Genomic DNA, 21,570 nt, shown 5'->3' on the forward strand with positions numbered 1-21,570 from the left:
CTCAGTTGATCGTGGACTGATCACCCACGTGTCCTAGTCTATGAGTCCCTTGTAACTTTTGAACTCGAGTCATAAAAATAATTAAATAAAAAACCATGGTACTAGTTTTTTAAGTTGTTGCAACATTTTTTTTTATATATTCTTTTTTTAATCTCATTTCATGGGAACAAGTTTGGGTGCATAATGTAGTATGTTATTGTATTTACATGTAAGGGTAATTTTTTTTGTTTGTTTGTTTCTTGGGTTAATATTTTCCAGTTGTTATGTGGGATCTCGGGTCGATATGTTTGTGACCACATATTTTTTTGGTTATGTGTTTTAGTGTATTTTTTTCGTCTGCTCCGGGATGTTGGGCACCTTCGCCATGTTCGGGGCGGGGAGTCTTCTTTCGTGTCTCTTCTATTTGATTCTCAGCGATGTTACGGTAAACCCTCTCAACTCTGGTATTATTTTTGAAAAGGAAGATCCACTGTTGTTCTCAGACAATTTCTATTCCGTCGTGTTGAATTTTGACTTGATACAATTGGAAAATCAAAGTAATCAATTGGAGGTGGCGTTAAATGACATAATTAAAGTAAACAATGTGCACCTTATGGAAAACGATTCATGGAATGAAATCTTTGCTTTTGTGATCCACCAACTTGAAGATAATTTTAATGCATATAAATCAGAGACCAGTGCAATGACTTCTTTGTTGCCTCGAAAACATTTGCGCACTAAACGCGGTTTGCTTAATTTCGGTGGAAAAATTTTGAAAACTGTCTTTGGAACTCTTGACAATGATGACTTAATTAGTTTGGAAGAACGTCTCAAGGAAGTATCACTTAGTCAGGATGAAATTTCGGCCAGTGTTGTGAACCATATGTTTGTTGTGCAACATTTAGAAGAAAGAGTGATTAATAACACGAGACTTGTGAGAAATCTAGCTGAACATTATCTTGATAGCCACAATGCATTTTTTAAGCTTTTTAATAATACAATTCATGAGATTTGGGATAAAATCATGTCGGTGAATTGGCGAGTTGATTTGAATACCCTTTTATTTAGAATTAGTGAAGCCCTATCCACTGCACGTGTTGAACTTTCTGATTTGAGGCAAGCCATTGAAAGTAGTGTACATGGCAAATTAAGCTCTGTTTTGTTGCAACCAAAGGTTTTTATCAACATTCTAGAAAAGGTTCAACATTTAATCTCTTTACCCTTACACATGTTTGCTCCAGTTTCTTTTGATAATCTATATATGTTTTATGGTCTTAGTTCGGTCCAAGCAGTAATTTTTAATGGTTCATTGAATGTTGTTATTAACATACCTCTTGCCAATAAGGACAGTAGTTTTTAGTCATACCGTGTTTTTGCTTTTCCATTTTTCTTTAACAAACTTAACCATTACCTGTTACTTAAGGTTCACGATATCCAGTTAGTTAGTCCTGACAGAAACCTTTTGCTACTGTTGACACTAATGTTCTGTCTGGTTGTAAAAAACATGGCATAACTTTATGTCCCTCTGTTTTTCCTTTTTTTGATTCCCATGTCAATAGTTGTGAATTTAACCTTTTTCTTGGCAAACCTTTCTTTGAATTTTGTGATAAATCTATTGTTTCCCTGCAACTACCTTTCTTACTGAAGACAAATTCTTTGTGGATTTTTGCAAGCAACACATCCATTGATGTTACCTTTTTATGTCGAACGACCACCAAATCTCTTTCACCGTTTACCATACCAATAATCGGTAGTGGTTTTATCAGTAACGCCTCACATTGTGATATTGTAAGTCCTTTTTTTAGAACTTTTGGTTCTGTTAGTTCATCCTTGACTTTCAATTTAACATTGCCTACTATACATATTTCTAAAGTAGATTTTAATGTAAGTAAGTTGACTTTTGCACCATTCACTAATTTAACCTTAAATAACTCCATTGTTAAAGATATCAGTAATCTTTTAATATCGCAACCCAGTGGTGCATCTTTTCATGATGTGATTAATCTTCTACGACCTCACTAGCAAGTTGAATCCAGTTCCTACCTTAACATTGTTGCTGTATCCTTATCTGCTCTGGTTGGCTTTGCCATTTTTATTCTCAGTCTTACTCTTTGGTTCAAGTTTCGGTCTCAAACGACCAACCCTCCTGTCTCTTCCTCTCCTATACCTGCAGGTACTATCTTGATTCCCTTAGCATCATCCTCCACCGTGGATTAATTGTATCTTGTGTAATGTTAATTTTGCTTTATTTTTGGGTGTTACCTTTGTCATGGGTATTTTAGTTTTAGTTAGTGCACTATTGCCATCTGCCAGCTGTGGTGTGCTTTGAGGGGGGGAGTGTGTGCCGTTGTGCACTTGTTGTGTGGGCATGCGCCCATTATTGCTTATATGTTGTTTAATTAAATGCAAACTGGGAGGCTACTTTTTTATTATATCTTTTTTTAATACCTAATTGTTTTTAACTTTTTTGATTATTTGAAGTATAATGAAATTATTATTTTAAGTATCAATTTGTAAGAAATAATTGTTTTTGTATAAAAATCATTTTTTTTGTTAAAATATATTTATGTCTTTGTTAAGCTTTGTGGATTTAAAAGAAAAACATATGGACTTTAAAAAAATTTAAAAGACTTTAAACATCATAAATTAATTTTTCCTTTGGTTTATATTAATATTGTGTTTAAGATTAATTATTGAGTTATTGCACTTAAGTGCAGGAAAGTGTAACTTTTTAAGTTTCTCATCTCTACGTATTGTCATATCTATGGTCATCTTCATATTGGAAAGGAAAAGGTAGTACCTTCCTTTCTGTTTTTGTCAGCCATAATGTAGACTTCAAAAATTTTTGTGCTCGTCACGTATCCATCGACATCCATGTCGAAAGTTGTGTATTTACTACCGCATTAGGTGAGTTTTGCCGCCTTTTCCCCGGGAATCATTGTTTTATAATTATTTATGGGATAGTTTAATTTTTTGTTGTTAAAAAACTTGTTTAGCGGTCCGGGTGTTGGCGACTTCTCGCTGCCCCATGCCTGAGGTGTGATCCATAAGCTTCGCCCATAACATCTGGGCACCCCAGGGCTTGTCCCGTGGTTCTACGGCGATGGGAGCCGCCAACAAATATCCCAGGAAAGTTTTCGACGACTAAATCCTAAGCATGCAGCATGGGTAGTTAACCTGTTTCGGCCACGCGTATCTTGCAATTTCATCGACTAGTTCATCAAACTACCCCTTTGGCATCGTAATCTACATTTAATTCCTGAGCAATATTTTAATTCTTTCTGTATCTTAAATTTACGTTAATTATTTTGAAAATGTAACTAAGTAATAATTATTTTGAAAATGTAACTAAGTAATCATATTGTGAAGATGTAACTAAGTAATATTGGGGCCCCATTTTTGTTTTGACTCTACGAATACTCAATTAATACTCTTTATTGTGTTTTAAATAAATATGTTCTGTTATGGCTGACCCGATATCTGTGTATTTTATGTTGCATTTACCTAACCTTTTTAATTAAATTCTTATCTATATAAATTCTTAACAGGTTATCAACTTTTGTTCGGTAGTTTTCCCAGTCGGCATATTTCCTCTCTACTCATTATTTATTCAATACAACAAAGTGCCGTGCCATTGAGCCTAAGGTCCTGGAGTCGTCCGTCGTAATTTACCTTGGTGAGGTTTGGTAAACCGAACCAAGAGTAAATTAATGGCAGAAAAGCCTACTTAAATACAAAAAAAAAATATTTAATTTAAGTGTATTAGAAATAAGTTATTTTTGATTTTGCTAAATAATGAAAATTTATCACGAATATAAAAAAACTGTCATCGTAATAGATATAAAACATTTATCATGTGTATTGTACAGTGCGGCCTCCAACACATTAGCCAAAGGAATGATTGTCCCTTATTAAAAAATATATATATTATTTTTTATGGCACGTAAATAGTTTTGGTTATATATTCATCTTGTTTTAACGTTGTAGAAATTTTTTTTAAAATCTCCTGGTATGTTTGGTGGCCAACTCGTGACGGTGATTGAAGCGATTGTGATCAGGCGGCGCCGATCCACAGGCTCCAGCCCCGTCGGCGGAACAGTGGCTTCGATCGGCGCTCAGCCGACGGCAGGATAACACCCGCTCGCTGGGCAGCTCAGTGCGAGCTCGTTGGAGTGCTCCGAGCCGCTGACACGCAGTTCCCTGCCTCGTGTGTTCCTGCCAGGAGCAGGGCCAGGCCTGGTGAGCTTCTAGTCCATGCAGTGGGGTGATCCGTCATTAGCAAGGGTGGGCCACGTCTGCAGGTTTACATGCACGGTGTTCAGAACTGTCAGGAGAGACAGCAAGTTACGACGCAGTTGAATTAACTTTTTTTTTTTAACCTCGCCATATTGTTCCACCCAAAACATTTGCGGATATGGTGCTTGATAGCTTCCGATGATAGTGAATATGAATTAGAATCTCCGTCTTTAAAATGGCCATTTTCATAAAAATACAAGTCAGTTAAAACTGTTTGCACAGTGCAAACATAACACTTTAGCCATTGTTTTGGGCGTCTTACCAATATTGCGTATCAATCAACAATAAAAAAGGGGGTTGTCTCTAAAGTTGGTTTACGGACGATAATTTTACGTGATAACGTCATAAGAAAACATTGATGAAAAATTGAATACTTTTTAATTTTCAACTGTTATTTACAGTTTTTTCAAATTTAATTTATATAATTTGTTTAAATATAATCAGAAAAATTAGTTAAAAAGCCCGCCTTAACCTGTTTGATATTATAGAAGATTTTCTCGCACGGTGGTTGGCCGGTTCTTGCACGCTCGGCTCAGGCGAAACGTGACAATGATTCATGCTTTTTCGTGCGTGCAGCCGGCGTTAATCGATTTATAAGACGTTATCACGTCAAAAAACAATGTTCAAGACCACTGTTCTTTAATGTTATAAAAATCTTATTTTCTCATTCTAGTGAAATTTTTTGAATAAGATTTATTCGTTGGCCGCTAGTTTTACCACAAAATCATCTAGAAGTGGTATACTCTCTAAAAATATCTCTCTTCTCCACCAACGGTGTTTCCTTTTTCGCTTTACATCAGCAGAATTCATAAACAAAAATACAGCAGCTGCTATCGTTGCCTCCATTTTGAAGAACCGCTGCGTGTATTTGTTGAAAGGCGTGTACACGGGCAGCATGTATCCGGCCACAAGCGACAGCAGAACGATTCTTGTAGAAACGACATGTTAACTTTTTCAACATGCCGCATGCGACATGACAACAAAATGTCGCCTGACGACTCTTGCACGTTGCCTCAGTGGAAGCGTGCCTGTGGTCGATTGTCGTGCAGTCGCAAACAATCGACTGCGCGGGAATCAACCCGCCAGCTCCGCGCACTCCGCCCAGCCGCGGGAATGACAGCATCGCGGAAGTTTCCTTACCAGTCTGTTCCACTGCATCGAAGCCGCCATTCTGGTGGACTACTATCGTCACTAGTAATTGACCGGAGTACCTGGGAATTCAATTATACAATGTACCAAAACGTAATGATTTCAGACAACACGGGGGACAAAACGATTAGCAACTAGTAAATATTTTGACCGCAGAGCATTAAAATATACTAATGATTAGATAATAATGTCATAAAATCTAGTTTTAAAATTTACGGAAGTCTGCATTTCTTGCCCCAAGTATCGTAATATAAATCCTATATCTATTTTAATACTAAAATTAATGTTTTACTTTGTATGTCTATGATAATTTAACTCATAAAATCCTGGACAAATATCGAAAATTCTTTCAATGTTAAAAAGCTCCCTTATACTAAATAGATATAAATTTTTTTATGTGTAACATTTAATCTCTCGGTATACGGAATTCGGTAGGAGTAATTACGTCAAGGGAATGTAAGTCGCGTGAACGGAAATGTGTAACGACGTTATCTCCATCTGTGGCGGTGGCGCGAGCCTAAGTTCACAAAGCCAAAGGGAAACTTAACAGTATTCACTGTTTAATGAATTTTAACAAGATGGGCAGTGTTTTAACAAAACTCCTTGTCGAATGTCCCGTCCAAAGCCGGGGTTATGCATTTACTCAAGTCATTTTTCGCTTTTACTAAAACTGTTTTATTAGATATTTTTTAACAATTTGCCCTACAAATTGAGGGATTCAATAGTCAATGTAGCTGCTTTGGCAACGAATTCTAGCGGCGGGTTTCGAAACTACAAGTGATTCGCGTCAAGAATAAATGAATTTGCTCGGTCCCGAGGTCAGATGTTACACATCTGTGGCGAGTACTGAAAGGCTCGCTCACATTTTTTATTGTATTTCCGTAAAATATAGCATTATTTGTAACTCAAATAGGATAAAAATACCAAATTTATACATTTCTTGGGTTACGGTAGTTAAAAATGAACAGATGAAACCAAATAACCACGGGGCACCAGCCCGCCGTGCGAGCCGGGATTTGGTGCACAAGCGCCTTCAAAATATTTTATCTTATGTAACTTTCTTACACATGTCGCTATTGGACTAATGAATCAAAAAAAACATTATTGGTTTTCTACCAGTGCGAAGTTGGATTCCTATCACAGCAAATAAAAAATAAAGCAGAATTTACTCTTGACTCATAAACCTCAATTCAAGAATACAAATGTGATTATCATTTACCAATACACAACGGGAAAATTCTTTTAGTCAAAATACTTGACTGAATATCGTCAACAACTGCTGGTAACCTACATAACAGCATTCTCAATGTTATCACAGTAGCATAGTAACTAACATCTTATAAATGAAATAAAAATCACTCACTTTTGTTCGAACACATACTTAAACACAGAAAATGATAATTTAGCTTATGGGAATACTACATAGAATTTGATTTATCTAAGCAGCAACTTTGGTCAAAAACTGTCCGTTTTTCTATCCATGTATGGTATTAATGGTATTAAAAAACACTTAAAAACAATTTACAAATCTTTGCAAAGATTCACTAGAATCTTAGATTATTTATTTGATCAAGGTATCATTTTTTGACAAACAACATTAGGAAAATAAAAGTTTGTCGAGAAAATTATTTTTGAATTGGATTTTTAAATTAAAACAAAATCAACCATTTTTTAACACATTATTCTCAGTAAATATTTAAAAGTTATCTTATAACATACTAAGATTATAATATTTGTTTGAGCAAATTTTCTTATATCTACATTCGATTATTTCAAGTGATATGGATCTTTATGTAATTTTGGTTTATAATTAAGTGGTTGCAGTATACATTTTTGTCACATAAAATCATTTTGAATTAGAACACGCTTAAAAATTAATATAGCTTCAAATTTAATTAAAAATTGGTAGTTTCAAAGACTTAGTCTTAAGTTCTAATAAATTGTAGTATAAAGTTAGATTTCTTGACAAAATGAATATATTATATAAAAAAAATTAACATTTTCGAAGTAGAAATATTTTGGTGCTTTGGATATTTTTGAGGTACCTCTAAATCTGTATAACTATAGTGATTTTCGTCAAATTTAAAAAGAAATATAATTTATAATATGTTAAAAATGGTAACTATCAAATTAAATAGAAATCTGTAGACTACAAGCTTTAAAGTAAAACCATTTTAAAACAACTTTTTACATATAAAAAAATATATTACTTATTAGTATGGTCGTAGTAAGTATTTTCATGCTATAAGTTTTTTTTTTTTTTGAATGCTTAAACCACTGCACTTTGGTGGGCCATTAACAATGTTCAAGCGTCTAACAAACTAATGTCTATTGATATATTTTTAAATTTCGTAGAACAAACTTTTTCAAAATTGGGTTAATATATTTAGCTAAAATAACTCAGATTATTTATACTGTTTATATTGTTCAAAGCCCTTGATATAAATTTAAAATCATTCTGGTAAATAATAAAATAATTAAACTCTTTTGAGGTATGTTTTTTTTCATATATTCATTTGGCCCATTATTTTTTATATTGATTTCAAGTGTGATTTAATGAGAAATGGCGATATTATTTTGAAAGAGGTTAGTTAAATTCTAAGGATTACCTTGACCTTTGACCTTGTCTTTGATCTCAGTTGCCATCTTGAATTCAGATATATTGACATCGAGCACCGACTCCCCAAACGTTGCACTTTTAGTTCATGGCTGCCATCTTGCATTTTGACATCATGTCCGCCATCCTAGATTTGACATCACAGAAATTTTTTTCGATTCTGACAGTAAGTCCGCCAACTTGTTTTCGTCTGCTGGAGGCCACATTATTGGATGATGTCACAACCACCATCTTGTTTTTTAAAATTTGTTACTAGAGGCCGCCATCTTGGATAACGATATCTTTGTGTCTGCGGTTTGTTCTAGACAGCGCCAGTATCGCTCATTCTTATGCACATAAGGTCGATGTTCCATACCTGCCAATGTTGTTGTCCTTATCAATATACAAAATTTAATTTTTTATACAAAATAAATAGGAAGCGCGGTGACTCGAAACATGAGCGCTTTGACCTCTGGATTTACAAATCATATGCCTTTGACCACACGTCCATTTAGATATTTGCCATATCGAGAATACAAGAGTCATATAAAAATATAACTACATATTGGACTTGTAATTTTTCTTAATTTAAAGGAATAATAGTATCATCTGGTAGAGAGCGCTGCAGCCATATTGTTTTCAGTAATCGATTTAAGAGCGCTAGTGTCACATAGTAGACATGTTGTTAACTAGAGGGCGCTACCTCCATATTGATTTAATTTTTATCTGGTAGAGTGCAGTAATATTAATAACCGTGGCATCTGCCATCTTGTCAGCCATATTGTCCATAATTTTAAAAGGTTTATATTGTTGAACTAATAAATTCGGGAAAAATTCCATACACCATCCAAAATTAACGTTTTATTTTACTAATTGATTCGATCAATTTCTTTCCATGGTTCAATCCTTGTACGATGCCAAAAATTTGATTTTATGCAAAATAAGTATTTATTAAATTTTATATGGTGAAACATCCAAAAAAAAGGCTTTAATTCCTCCGGTACCAGCCTCCAGTAAGCTGATCATGACATAGTGACCGCCATCTGAATTTCTTTAAGTTTAGGCTATGAATTCTGAATAAATTTCAAAAAGCACTTATTAAAAAAAATGTTTCATTCAATAAATTAATATCCGTGATTTGATACCAGGAAGAACATTGTTAATTAGATTTATTATTTATATAAAAACAGTCAAAGGTCTGAGATATGATAGCTAAAAGTCATCAATATCACATGAAACAGCAGGACAAGAGGAGAAAGGATTTAGCACACGCAATGTAAAGTCACTCATGTGGTAAGGACATATAAGTGTTCGATACCTACCACAAGCATAGTATCAACATAATAATTTGTTCCTCTATCGTGTAGGAAAATATATACAAATACAAATGAAGTTAAGAGTAATCAAGTAGTTTTTTTTTAATATCTAAATTCAAGCACTTTAGCCGCAAAGGTTTTAAAAATATTCACGAGGCTGGACGAACGAGGAAGATTTTGGTCCCCAAGCACACGGGGAGAGATTCGCAAGCATGCATAAGCATCGGGAGTTTCGTATTATAAACATATTTGTGGCATAAGAACACACGAATTTACTCGTTACCGAGGTTAAATGTTTACACATCACAGGCCAGTACTAAAATATTTGCTCAAATTTTTTTACAGACTTTCTGCTTTTAAACTGTATGATCAATGATTTAAAAAAAAAAAAAAAAAAACATTAGTTACTCAATATCGAAAGGATTACTAAAGTATCGCACATGGATCTGATGATAACACACTAACTAACACACGATTGATTTTTACGTGACATTAACAAAATTGCAAATGAGAGCAATATTGTTTAATCATTTGTCTCGGCTCTATGTCAGTTCCCCGACCTCGTCATAACCCCGACCGTTTCCCCTGCACTGCTTCGACCTCCCTCCACGATACCTCCTGGCAGCCCTTGGTCCGCCCCACAGAAATATCACTGTTCCCATTGGCAGTGGCCAAATACTCTCCCATTGGCTGAGGGGTGGTGGTGGACCCGAAGGGGGGAGGGGGGACCCAAGGGGTGGGTGGGACCCGCACGGTGGTTGGGACTCGAATGCGGAGTGCTCGGGCGAACTGGGTATTAGGCGCTCATAACTGTGTGGGAGGTGAAGGAAACTTCCTGCGACATTACAAATGCATTCCTATGGTCTTTGATCATTGGTCTTTTATTTGAAATATTTACTGCATTCCACTTAAATTATAATGCTGTATGAAACATAATATCTGCGTAATTCGCATTTTTTTGTATCAAATACTAGTGTTCTCTCACCATTCAATTATATATGTGCTTACGTGCTTGATTTTTCATGAAAATTATTATTTTTTAAGTGCCGCAACTATTGGTGAAAACTAACGGGTAAATAAGTTACGAGATAATACAGTAACATACATACTTAAAAGTGTTCAGGTTATTTATTCCCCGCAATTTTTTTTGCGTGAAATTGTTTTGGTTATATTTTGTAACAATTAAATACAAATCATTCTTTTACTTGTCAACAAGCTCTATTTGTATCATATCAATATCTTCTAAATCCAAATAAACATCTCTAATATGATCAAAAATTCTAATGAAGGCAACTATTTTGTTTACTGCATGAATTAGTTTCATAAAAATTGGAAATCTACTCTGTGGTTGATCATTCTATTTAGGAAAAGAGCTCAACACGTTTTGGAAATGTATTAGCTAAAATAATTAAACTTTGTATTAGTGTTTATGAAATATTTTTTTCAAATTTATCAGTTTTCAAATTTATTTCGTGTATGATCACGACGATAAAAATTATTTAAAGTAAAGCGCTAAGATTTAAATACATGATTCCTTTTTAAAGTTTTCTCTGTTTGCTCTACTATTAAGAAATTTTTAACAAATTCCCCTAAAGATTTGAAACCACAAATTTAGAAGTATTACACAACACTCAGAACTGGACAATTAATAAGCTGCTGTATTGACAATGAAAATTATGTTTGTGACATCGATTCTTTCCAACTGAACAAAACTGAACCATTAAAATATGAAGTCATAGTTACAAAAAGAAAAAAAAAACTGTTTGCATTATTTTAACATTTAATGAAATATATGTTTATTTTAAGTAATGATTGGCGTCTTTTTGTGGTAGGCCTACGTGTTTTTTTTTGTTGCCTTGTTAGGTAGATCTCAAAGAAATACTACCTATTGTAGCCGTTAGCATGGTGCGACTTCCGGAAAATTTTTGTAATGCTTTTCGTTTTAGGGTCCATAGACCCCAAAACAATAGTCATCTCAAAAAGTGATATAGCCTTTATATTAATATATCTATATCTACTATATATATACAATTCAAACTTTTATAGTCACGATAGACTAACTGTCGTAATTTTGCACAAATAACTTTCAAACTGATAAATGAAATCTCGGTCGAGTTCGTTAATGGGCGATATCCGACCAAATGGGCAGAGATGGCTAAGGTTTTAAGAAATACAGAAAAATCGAAATAACTCCCAAAGTATGATTAGTATCACATCCGTTTGAACGTTTAATAAATGTTATGAGTAATGCCAAAAAATTTTATCTTAGATAACTTTTTGTACAACCAATCATAACTGCAAGAAGTGAAAAAATCTGGGTTGTCAAAAGAAATCATAACTCCCACAGTAGGAATAATATCAATTACATTCAAATTGTGTATAAATCCTTTAATTTTTATCTAAAACTTTTGTCAAAAACAATTATTGATGAGACGAACCATTGGTAAAAGGTGTGGAAAAAACAGGGTTTGAATATTTAAAGATAATAATAATTTCCGTACTATGTACGTTATTGATTCCTTATCTTTTTTATTGAAAGAGTATTAATTTTATTTACAATTTTTGTCTGAAATAATTTTTTATACGACGAACCATTATTGCAAGGGGTGGAAAAAATTGGGGGGTTGAAAAACCAAAAATTCCATATCTTACTCAGTAGGCACACTATCAATTCCGTTAGAATTGTGTATAAATCCTTATATTTTATCTAAAACCTTTGGTCGAAAATAATTTTTTTATAAGATGAACTCGGTGCAATGGGATAAAAAATGTTGTGCGATTAAAAACAAATTAATAATTTCTGTACTATAATCACTATTCAAACTGTTCTTATTCATTTAAATACAGTAAATATTAGATACAAGATACCTCTAAAAAAATTTTAATTAATAAACCATTGTTAATATTTAAAATGTCTCTAAGCGGATATTTATGATTTTTCTGGTAATGTTGTTTAAATGAATATAAGTCACTTTTCTTCCAGCATAAAGAAATATAAACGTCGAAATCTACGTGCTCTTGTAGGCTGCGCCGAAAGGGATTTTTTTCATGTGTTATGTGTCAACCTTGTTCAAACAACTAGGCTTTTATATATATATATATATATATATATATATATATATATATATTTATATAGATATATAAATCACAGCCAATGAAGCAAATTGTCGCAGTTTAAAAAATATGGATAGTTTTATAAGTCACTATAGGCAAAACAAAAGGTTGTTTTCACTTGCAGGTCATGACATATCTTTTAACCCACCTGATTGTTATTGATGAGTTTTTCCGTCTCGTATGACCTCATTTTGACGAAACGTTACCCACCCAGATTAAACATTTAGTTGGCCTATATAAAAATAGAAGTTCAACGAAATTTGTTTTTTAGTAATTGGAATATTAATTTTATTAAAACTGTAATCGGTAAGTCACAATATTCGCATTTTAAGTCATATATAAAGAGGATATGGACATAAAAAGGGATTAAAAATAGAAAAGGTAAAAAACCCAATGAAATGTGATGGGTGTGAAAGAGGTCTGAAAGGATAATCCAATTAATTGAATACAGATTTATGTAGATATTGAATAAAGACTAGCTATTGTAGCCGTTATCACTGTACTTCTTTCGAAAAATGTTTATGTAGTTTTTCTTTTATTTGTCCGTCGACTGTTGTTGCCACCATATAAATTAATTGTTTACCCAAGTCATTGCTTATAATTTACTCACATACAATAAAATATTTAAAACCCCATATAATTTCACAACGAGCCTTCGGCAAAATTTTCATGGAAAGTATTAATGAATATAAAAATTTTTTTCGAAACGACGGCACTTTTATTAGCGAAATGTACTGCAAACTTAGTTTTTTTTTTTTTTGGTTCTTCAAACGTCATACTGCTACGCCAAAAAGAAAATAAAATCACTACCTACAGTATTATTACTAAATAATGTGGAGAGAATCTTCTGGATCTCAGAGAAAAAAATTAAGAATGAAAACCAGCAATTTGAGTTACAAATTTTATTATTTAATTTTTTTCTTATTTCGTCTTTTAAGCGTGGGGAAAAGGGTTCAGTTATGTTTAATCATAAAACGTTATCTATATATATAAAAATGAAACTCGTTTTCCTTGGTCACGGCATCACGCGTGAACAGCTGGACCGATTTCACTAATTTTTTTTTGTTGTGTTTGCTATGGTCAGGAGAAGGTTCTTATGAAAGAAAAAATTAAGAAAATTGTGCGGAAAATTAGAAAATTTAAGAATAATGAATTCCTATTTCCCTTGGTCACGCCATCACGCGTAAATGACTGAACCGATTTCACTAATTCTTTTTTTGTTGTGTTTGTTATTGTCACGAGAAGGTTCTTATGAAAGAAAAAATTTAACGGAAAATTAGAAAATTTAAGAATACTGAACCACCATACATAAAATTATTTCCAAACTAACCCAACACTTTGTACAATATAAATATTTTTAAAGTAACCTTATGACGTTTGACATAGAATTGACAGAATGTAAAGAAACTGTATCGTTTAGGAAATATTTATCAACATTAACGTTTTACTACATATTGTACCGGTACATTCGGTACAGAGCTGCTGGCGCAGGCTATTCTGGCTGTGTACATTCTGCCTAGGCCATTGTCATGCCATAATTCGTTATTACTGTGTTGCAGTTTAAAAATAGAAAAACAAATCAATACATTATGTAAACATTTTCTATGTTTGTTTTTGTGTGATATACTTACTTATAAAGAAGAATACAACCGTTTTCTTTAATTTACAGTTGAATTTTCATTTTTGAACTTTTTTAATGTAAATTTATGTCGTTTGACATATAATTGTTTTAAAGACTAAGAAGATTTTTGTTTGCTAATAAGTGTTTGTTAATCATGGTAAGTTCACAGCTTCATATTGATTTTTAGAACTTTTTGGTGACTACACAATACTATAATTTGGTATACATGGTTATACAGAAAATGTATGAGAGCTTTTTATTTTCAGTTGGATTTTCGTTTTTAACAATGCCACAAACCAGACATACAAGCTTAGGCCGCAGAACTCGAAATACGGCAAGTCAAAGAAATATACGAGCAAATCAAAGTGATGAGCAACGCGAAGCGCGAAATGAACTTGAACGGAATCGATATCAAGATAGGAATGTTGTGTTTAATCCCCACAGAGCTGCATTCAGTTATAATGTGGCAATTGATTACAGTTCAGAGCAAATTGTTGCTATTGGACTAATGAATATTGTGTGTCCACATTGCAAGGCATTGAAATTTTAAAATGAAGCCCCTGGATTGTGTTGCGCCAGCGGCCAAGTCAAATTCACGCCATTTGTACCGCCTCCAGAGCCACTACATTCATTGGTTTCTGGAATTGGCCAAGATTCTTATCATTTTTTGTCTCATATCCAGCAGTACAATAATTGCTTTCAAATGACATCCTTTGGAGCAACAAAAGTTATTCGAGACAATTTTATGCCTACTTTCAAAGTAAGTAAGTATAATGGTAAACAATTTTTTTAGTTTTACAACCATGTAGCTGGTGCAAAATATGTTGAGCCAGTGATGTGTTTATTTTGTAAGCAATAAGTCAAATACTTAATAATAGTCTATAATCAAATGACTTAATCAGCAACATTTTATAACATGTTGTATTTCATAGTGGCATGAGCAAGGTGTTCCAATACTTGGTAAAGACTATTACCTAAAGCTGCCATTGAAGGCTGTTCAATGTCGAGGTTTAAAGTAGTTTTAATTTGAAAAAATGATGTAAAGTATTGTGGCAATATTTTTCCAGCCACATGGTGTTACAATTTGCTATACAATAACCTATATACATATTTATATTTTTGCAGATTCAGGGTCAAATATATCATCGAACAGGTTCCTTATTGCCAATGCCTGATGAAGACTATACATTTTTGCAAATATATTTTATGGGCAATTCAGCTAGAGAAGTCGATCAGCGTTGCGCACACAACAACTCAGTGAAAAGATCCATTGTGGAACAACTTCAAACATTTTTCCATCAACACAATGAATTAGTTGCATTATTCACAACTGCATTAGACCGCATGCCATCAGATAATCACAAAATTGTCATCAGAGCCGATAAGGCGCCTGCAGGACAACATGCTGGACGTTTTAATGCGCCAACAATTGATGAAGTGGCTATTGTTGTCGTGGGTGAAAATTTAGAAAACCGAGACATTGTTTTACATCGGCGGAACAATCAGCTTCAGCGTGTGTCTGAAACACATCGATCATATGATGCCTTACAATATCCTATCTTATTTTGGCAAGGTGAAGACGGCTATCATTTTTCAATGAAGATGATAAATCCAGTTACAGGTAAATTGTTAACAATATGTTTACTACATTAAAATATATGTTTACTAACTTAAAATTTATATTATTAACACAAAAAATTGTTTACAGGTGCTGACACGAACAAAAAAGTTAGTTCAATGAATTATTATTCATACAGAATGATGGTTCGGGAAAATGAGGACAATCACATCTTAAAATGTCGGCGTCTATTTCACCAATACGCTATGGATATGTATGTGAAAGTTGAAACTGAACGATTGACATTTATCAGGTTGAACCAGGCAAAACTCCGTTCCGAGGAATACATTCATCTTCGGGATGCCATTAATGCTGATGGAAATGCACAGAATGTTGGCAGAACAACTATTCTCCCAGCAACATACGTCGGAAGTCCGCGTCATATGCATGAATATGCTCAAGATGCTATGTGCTATGTACGACATTATGGCACACCAGATTTGTTTATCACATTCACATGCAATCCAAAGTGGACAGAAATTCAACAAGAATTATTTACTAGCCAATCACCCATTGATCGCCACGATATCACTGCAAGGGTGTTAAAAATGAAATTAAAATCACTCATGGATTTTATTGTTAAGCATTGCGTGTTCGGCGAGACGCGCTGTTGGATGTACTCAGTTGAGTGGCAAAAACGCGGATTACCACATGCACATATCCTCATTTGGTTGGTTGAGAGGATAAGACCGAATGAAATTGATCATGTGATATCAGCAGAAATTCCCGATTATAATGAAGACCCACTGTTACATGAGGTTATTACAAAAAATATGATACATGGTCCATGTGGAATATTAAATCCCAACTCTCCATGTATGGTTGAAGGTAAATGTTCAAAACGCTACCCAAGACAATTAGTAGCAGAAACTATTACTGGAAATGATGGATATCCACTTTATCGCCGCCGATCCATTGATGACAATGGAAAGTCAACAATAGTCAAATTAAATCGACAGGACATTGAAGTTGATAATCGTTGGGTTGTTCCGTTTTCGCTATTACTCTGCAAGGCATATAAAGCACACATAAACGTCGAATTTTGCCATTCCGTAAAATCTATTAAATACATTTGCAAGTGTGTGAACAAAGGTAGTGATATGGCTGTCTTCGGAGTTGCTGCCGAAAATTCAAATGATGAAGTCACTCAATATCAAATGGGTCGCTATGTTAGTAGTAACGAAGGCATGTGGCGTATATTTTCGTTTCCTATACATGAACGACACCCTACTGTTGTTCACTTGGCCGTAAATTTGGAAAATGGTCAACGGGTGTATTTTACAGATGCAAACGTATTACAACGAGTTGACAGGCCACCATCGACAACATTAACCAGCTTCATTGAAATGTGCCAGAATGATGATTTTGCCAGAACGCTACTTTACTCCGAAATGCCAAGATATTATACCTGGAATCAATCATCAAAAAAATTCCAACGACGTAAACGAGGACAGCCAGTTCCAGGTTATCCACAAGTATTTTCCACCGATGCACTAGGCCGTCTTTATGCAGTCCATCCCAGTCAAGACGAGTGTTTTTATTTGCGTTTACTGTTAGTAAATGTTCATGGTCCAACATCATTCCAACATCTGCGAACTGTTAATGGTCTATTGTGTGGCACATACAGAGAAGCCTGTCAACATTTGGGATTGTTAGAAAATGACACTCATTGGGACCACACTCTCGAAGATGCTGTGATTTTGTCAAATGCTAAACAAATACGAACATTATTTTCTATAATTTTGTCTACATGCTTCCCATCAACACCGACTGATTTATGGCATAAATACAAAGATCATATGGCGGAAGATATATTGCATCAGATGCGTCTTAGAACATCGAATGCAGATTTACAAATGAACGAAGAAATTCACAATGAAGCATAAATTTTAATTGAGGACATGTGCTTGATGCTTACCAACAAAGTATTAACACAAATAGGAATGATAGCACCCAATCGCCCAATGCACGACTCATTTGATCAAGAATTGAGACGCGAAGCTCATTACGATTCTGAAACATTACGAGAAATGGTTGATATAACAGTTCCCCTTTTAAATCAACAACAAAAATATGCCTACGATACGCTCATGAAAGTAGTGAACGATGGAACTGGTGGATTTTATTTTTTAGATGCTCCTGGTGGAACTGGAAAAACGTTTTTGTTATCATTGATTTTGGCCACGATTCGATCGCAAAATGGAATTGCACTAGCCCTAGCTTCATCAGGTATTGCAGCTACGTTGTTGGAAGGCGGTCGAACAGTTCATTCAGCTCTCAAGTTGCCGTTAAACCTTCAAATAAATGAAACTCCAACTTGCAAACTTTCGAGGAATTCTGCCATGGCCAAAGTGCTGCAGCAAACCAGATTGATCATTTGGGATGAATGCACGATGGCACACAAAAAATCTTTGGAGGCATTAGATCGCTCAATGCAAGATTTACGAAATAACAAAAACCGGTTTGGTGGTGCAATGATACTATTGGCAGGTGATTTTCGACAAATATTGCCAGTTGTTCCACGCTCAACGCCAGCTGATGAACTAAATGCATGTTTGAAGTCGTCCATTTTATGGAAATACATTAAAACACTTAAATTGAGTTTAAACATAAGAGTCGAATTGCAAGGAGACCAGTCTGGAGAACTTTTTTCCAAACAGCTGCTCGATATTGGTAATGGTAATATTGCTGTTGATACATCATCTGGATACATTACATTCCCTACCAATTTTTGTAACTTTTGTGAATCAAAGACCGAACTCATGGAGATGGTTTTCCCAAACATTGCTCAAAATTACGTAAATCACGTTTGGTTAAGCGAACGTGTTATATTGGCTGCAAAAAATGTTGATGTGAACGAAATGAATTTTCTGATTCAAGAGAAAATAGCTGGCGAATTGAAGAATTACAAATCAGTTGATTCCGTTACTAATGAAGATGAAGTTGTCAATTATCCAACAGAATTTTTAAATTCGCTTGAATTACCCGGCTTACCACCTCATAATCTGCAATTAAAAATCGGATCAGTAATTATTATGTTACGGAACATAAACCAGCCACGTCTGTGTAATGGCACCCGGCTTGCGGTGAAGAAATTATTGAACAATGTCATCGAAGCCACAATTTTGAAAGGGAAGTACAAAGGCGAAGATGTTTTAATCCCACGCATCGCTATGATACCGAACGACATGCCATTCAGCTTTAAGCGTTTACAGTTTCCAGTGCGGCTTGCATTTGCAATGTCAATAAATAAATCGCAAGGGCAGTCGCTAAGTGTATGTGGCATCAACCTAGAAAATCCATGTTTTTCACATGGCCAATTATATGTCGCCTGTTCCCGTGTCGGAAAACCATCAACATTATTTATTTACGCGCCAGAACATAAAACTAAAAATATAGTTTATCAAAAAGCATTAGAGTAGAGAGAAGCAGTGACTATTAGTTGATTTATAGAGCGCGCGTGGTATTGAGCTCATTGTTTACTTAAAAATGCCAAGTTGTTCAATAGCAATTTGTAAAAACATTAGTGGAATTATTGAATCCTATGGAATAAACACTATTTTGACAATATATATTTTGTTTTTTATTTAATTAAATTAGTAAGGTCCTTTTCAGTTATAGTGATACCAGGGAATTATGGATTCATTTTTATATGGAGGATATTATAGATTCCAGTTCAAATTGAATAGGTACTCATACCTAAGATAGGTCAGCTATACAAAATAAAGTAGTGCATCATTGCTACGCTAAGGCGGTACGAAGTTCGCCGGGTCAGCTAGTATCTCTATAAAAATAATGCTGGATGTAAGCTTTTTAATAGTATGATTTTATTAATACTCAGAAAATGTGCTAGCGAAGACGCGGGTTATTAGCTAGACCCTGAATAATACCATGAATAATAATGAGTCTCGCAATGTCGCGCTGGCCGTGAGAGCTTAGAACCGTTGCAGTGTAAACCCCCTGCGAAACTCGGTCCACTCTAGTGAACCAACCTGTTTAGATAGACTCTCAATCAATACACTGTCTTAGAGCTTAAAGAATACGCAAAAATATTTATACCAAAATTTTTCACATTGGGCTCTTCAGTTCGTTGCAAATCTTATTTTTAGCTGTTCGGGTGGTAGAGATTAAATATAAAACTTACTTTATAAATAATTTGAATTAAATCCTATCCTTAATCTAAACACACGAAATATTTTTAACATAAATATGTTAAATAGCGTTTATACATTATTCCGATTGGTTATTGGAAAAATTCTTTTAAAACTGCATAATTGGGAAGCATTTTAAGGGACTGCTTTAAGTCGCTGTTATATAGAACTTAATTGCATGTTTTCGGTGATACGCACAAGGTCTATAACAGTAACTAACGGTATGTTATTAAGCATAGTCAACTGTACCAATGTATAAAATTTCGTATTTGCACAAATTTTTCACAGATATGTCCTTTTTATTTCTTTGTTTCCTGGGCTAATAGCTGTTTTGAGCGGCAGGAAATAGGCGCAGCGCTGGATGGTTTATTTCTTGGATTCCCTGTAAATCTAAACATGACATTAGTGACCATGACCTGTCCGTGTATTTTTGTTCAGATATTCGTTCCCTTGCCGAGAGTTAGGCTAATCCCATCCTTGCCTTCATTGTTCGGCTACTTGGGGCTGCCACTGTCGATTTCTACCTCACCTCGCAGCGCAAATTTTTTTCTCTCTTCAATGACTCATTTGCATTAATTGATGTTGGATGTTCTGATGTGTAACATGTTAGCTCTCAGTATAAGTTACGGCTGTGTTGGCCTGTGGAATGTTTAGAGGCAGGTCATTAATATAGACCAAAATGTTAATAACTTTACTAGTGAAATTATGTATAGCATTTAATGTTGATTTATGTTATTGAAAACCATATTGATTATTGTTCAAAATATTGCAGTCTCTGAAGAAAAGTGATAGTCTATTGTAAAGTACTTTTTAAAAGATTTTGGCAAAAATTGGTAGTAAACTAATAGGCCTATAGTTTGCTGCATCTGTTGTAATTCCTTTTTTATAGACAGGGAGTATTTTTTGTTTTTTTCTAACAGTATGGTATAATACCTTCCAGAAAAACTTCATTCATTAGTTTTGATATTTGCTTAGCAATGTGATGTCCAGAAACTTTTATCATTTTGTTTGATATGCCATAGATATCTGAAGAATTTGAGTTTTTTAATTGTTTTATAAATTTTATTATTTCTTTTTCTGATGTTGGGTATAAGTAAATGGTCTTATTGTTAAAGGGACAATGATGAATCAGACTTTGAATAGATTCTGTTATTTGTCTGTTTTGTGTTGAATTTAGTGTACAGCAATATTAGTGAAAAACATATTGAATTCTGAAGCAATCTGCTCACTGTCCTGTATTACTTTGCCATTTATTTCTAGTTTATTGATTTATTTTGCCAGTTTAGTGTCCCTACCTAGTTCAGAATTGATTATTTTCCATGTTGTGGTCATTTTATTTTCACTTAGATTTATCCTGTTCTGTAAATACATCCTCTTACCCTGTCGTATTACACTCCTATAATTTTTTTTTGTAGTCCTTGTAATACTGCTGAAAATGTGTGGTCTTCTTTAGCTTTTTACTGGATGAAATTATTCCCTTGGTTAGCCATGGTTTGGGTTTTTGGTCAGTTGTAACGTGTTTTAACGGAAATGTGGCATTTATGATGATTGTTAATTTTTCTGTTATGCATTTAAATTTTTGTTCAATGGTTATCATTTCATCGATATCCATCGAGTTTCCTTATCCAAAATATTTAAGAAAATTGTTTTATTGTGCCTATAAATGCGCCTATATTTTATTTTATTTTTCCTATCAGGTACATGTCATTGATGCACTTTAACTATCTGAG

General features: G+C 34.1%; 2 protein-coding genes across 13 annotated transcripts in view; one reads left to right on the forward strand and one right to left on the reverse strand.

Moving 5' to 3' along the window:
- LOC134536959 (gonadotropin-releasing hormone receptor) overlaps positions 1-21,570 on the reverse strand; it is a 684,534-nt gene that overhangs the window by 203,249 nt on the left and 459,715 nt on the right. The gene's annotated exons all lie outside the window — the stretch shown is intronic.
- LOC134536980 (uncharacterized) overlaps positions 1-21,570 on the forward strand; it is a 579,850-nt gene that overhangs the window by 49,994 nt on the left and 508,286 nt on the right. For 5 of the 10 annotated variants that reach the window (XR_010075911.1, XM_063377118.1, XM_063377126.1 and 2 more), the window contains exon 2: positions 4,055-4,218. The exons of the other annotated variants lie outside the window; for them this stretch is intronic. Coding sequence is in view for 4 of the 5 variants with exons in the window: in XM_063377118.1 (XP_063233188.1) it covers positions 4,055-4,218 (164 nt within the window). In the remaining variant the exon portion in view is untranslated. The remainder of the gene's footprint in view (positions 1-4,054; positions 4,219-21,570) is intronic. 10 annotated transcript variants of the gene reach the window in all.

This window comes from Bacillus rossius, chromosome 1 (genome assembly GCF_032445375.1).
Source record: "Bacillus rossius redtenbacheri isolate Brsri chromosome 1, Brsri_v3, whole genome shotgun sequence".
NCBI classification, from domain to species: Eukaryota; Metazoa; Arthropoda; class Insecta; order Phasmatodea; family Bacillidae; genus Bacillus; species Bacillus rossius.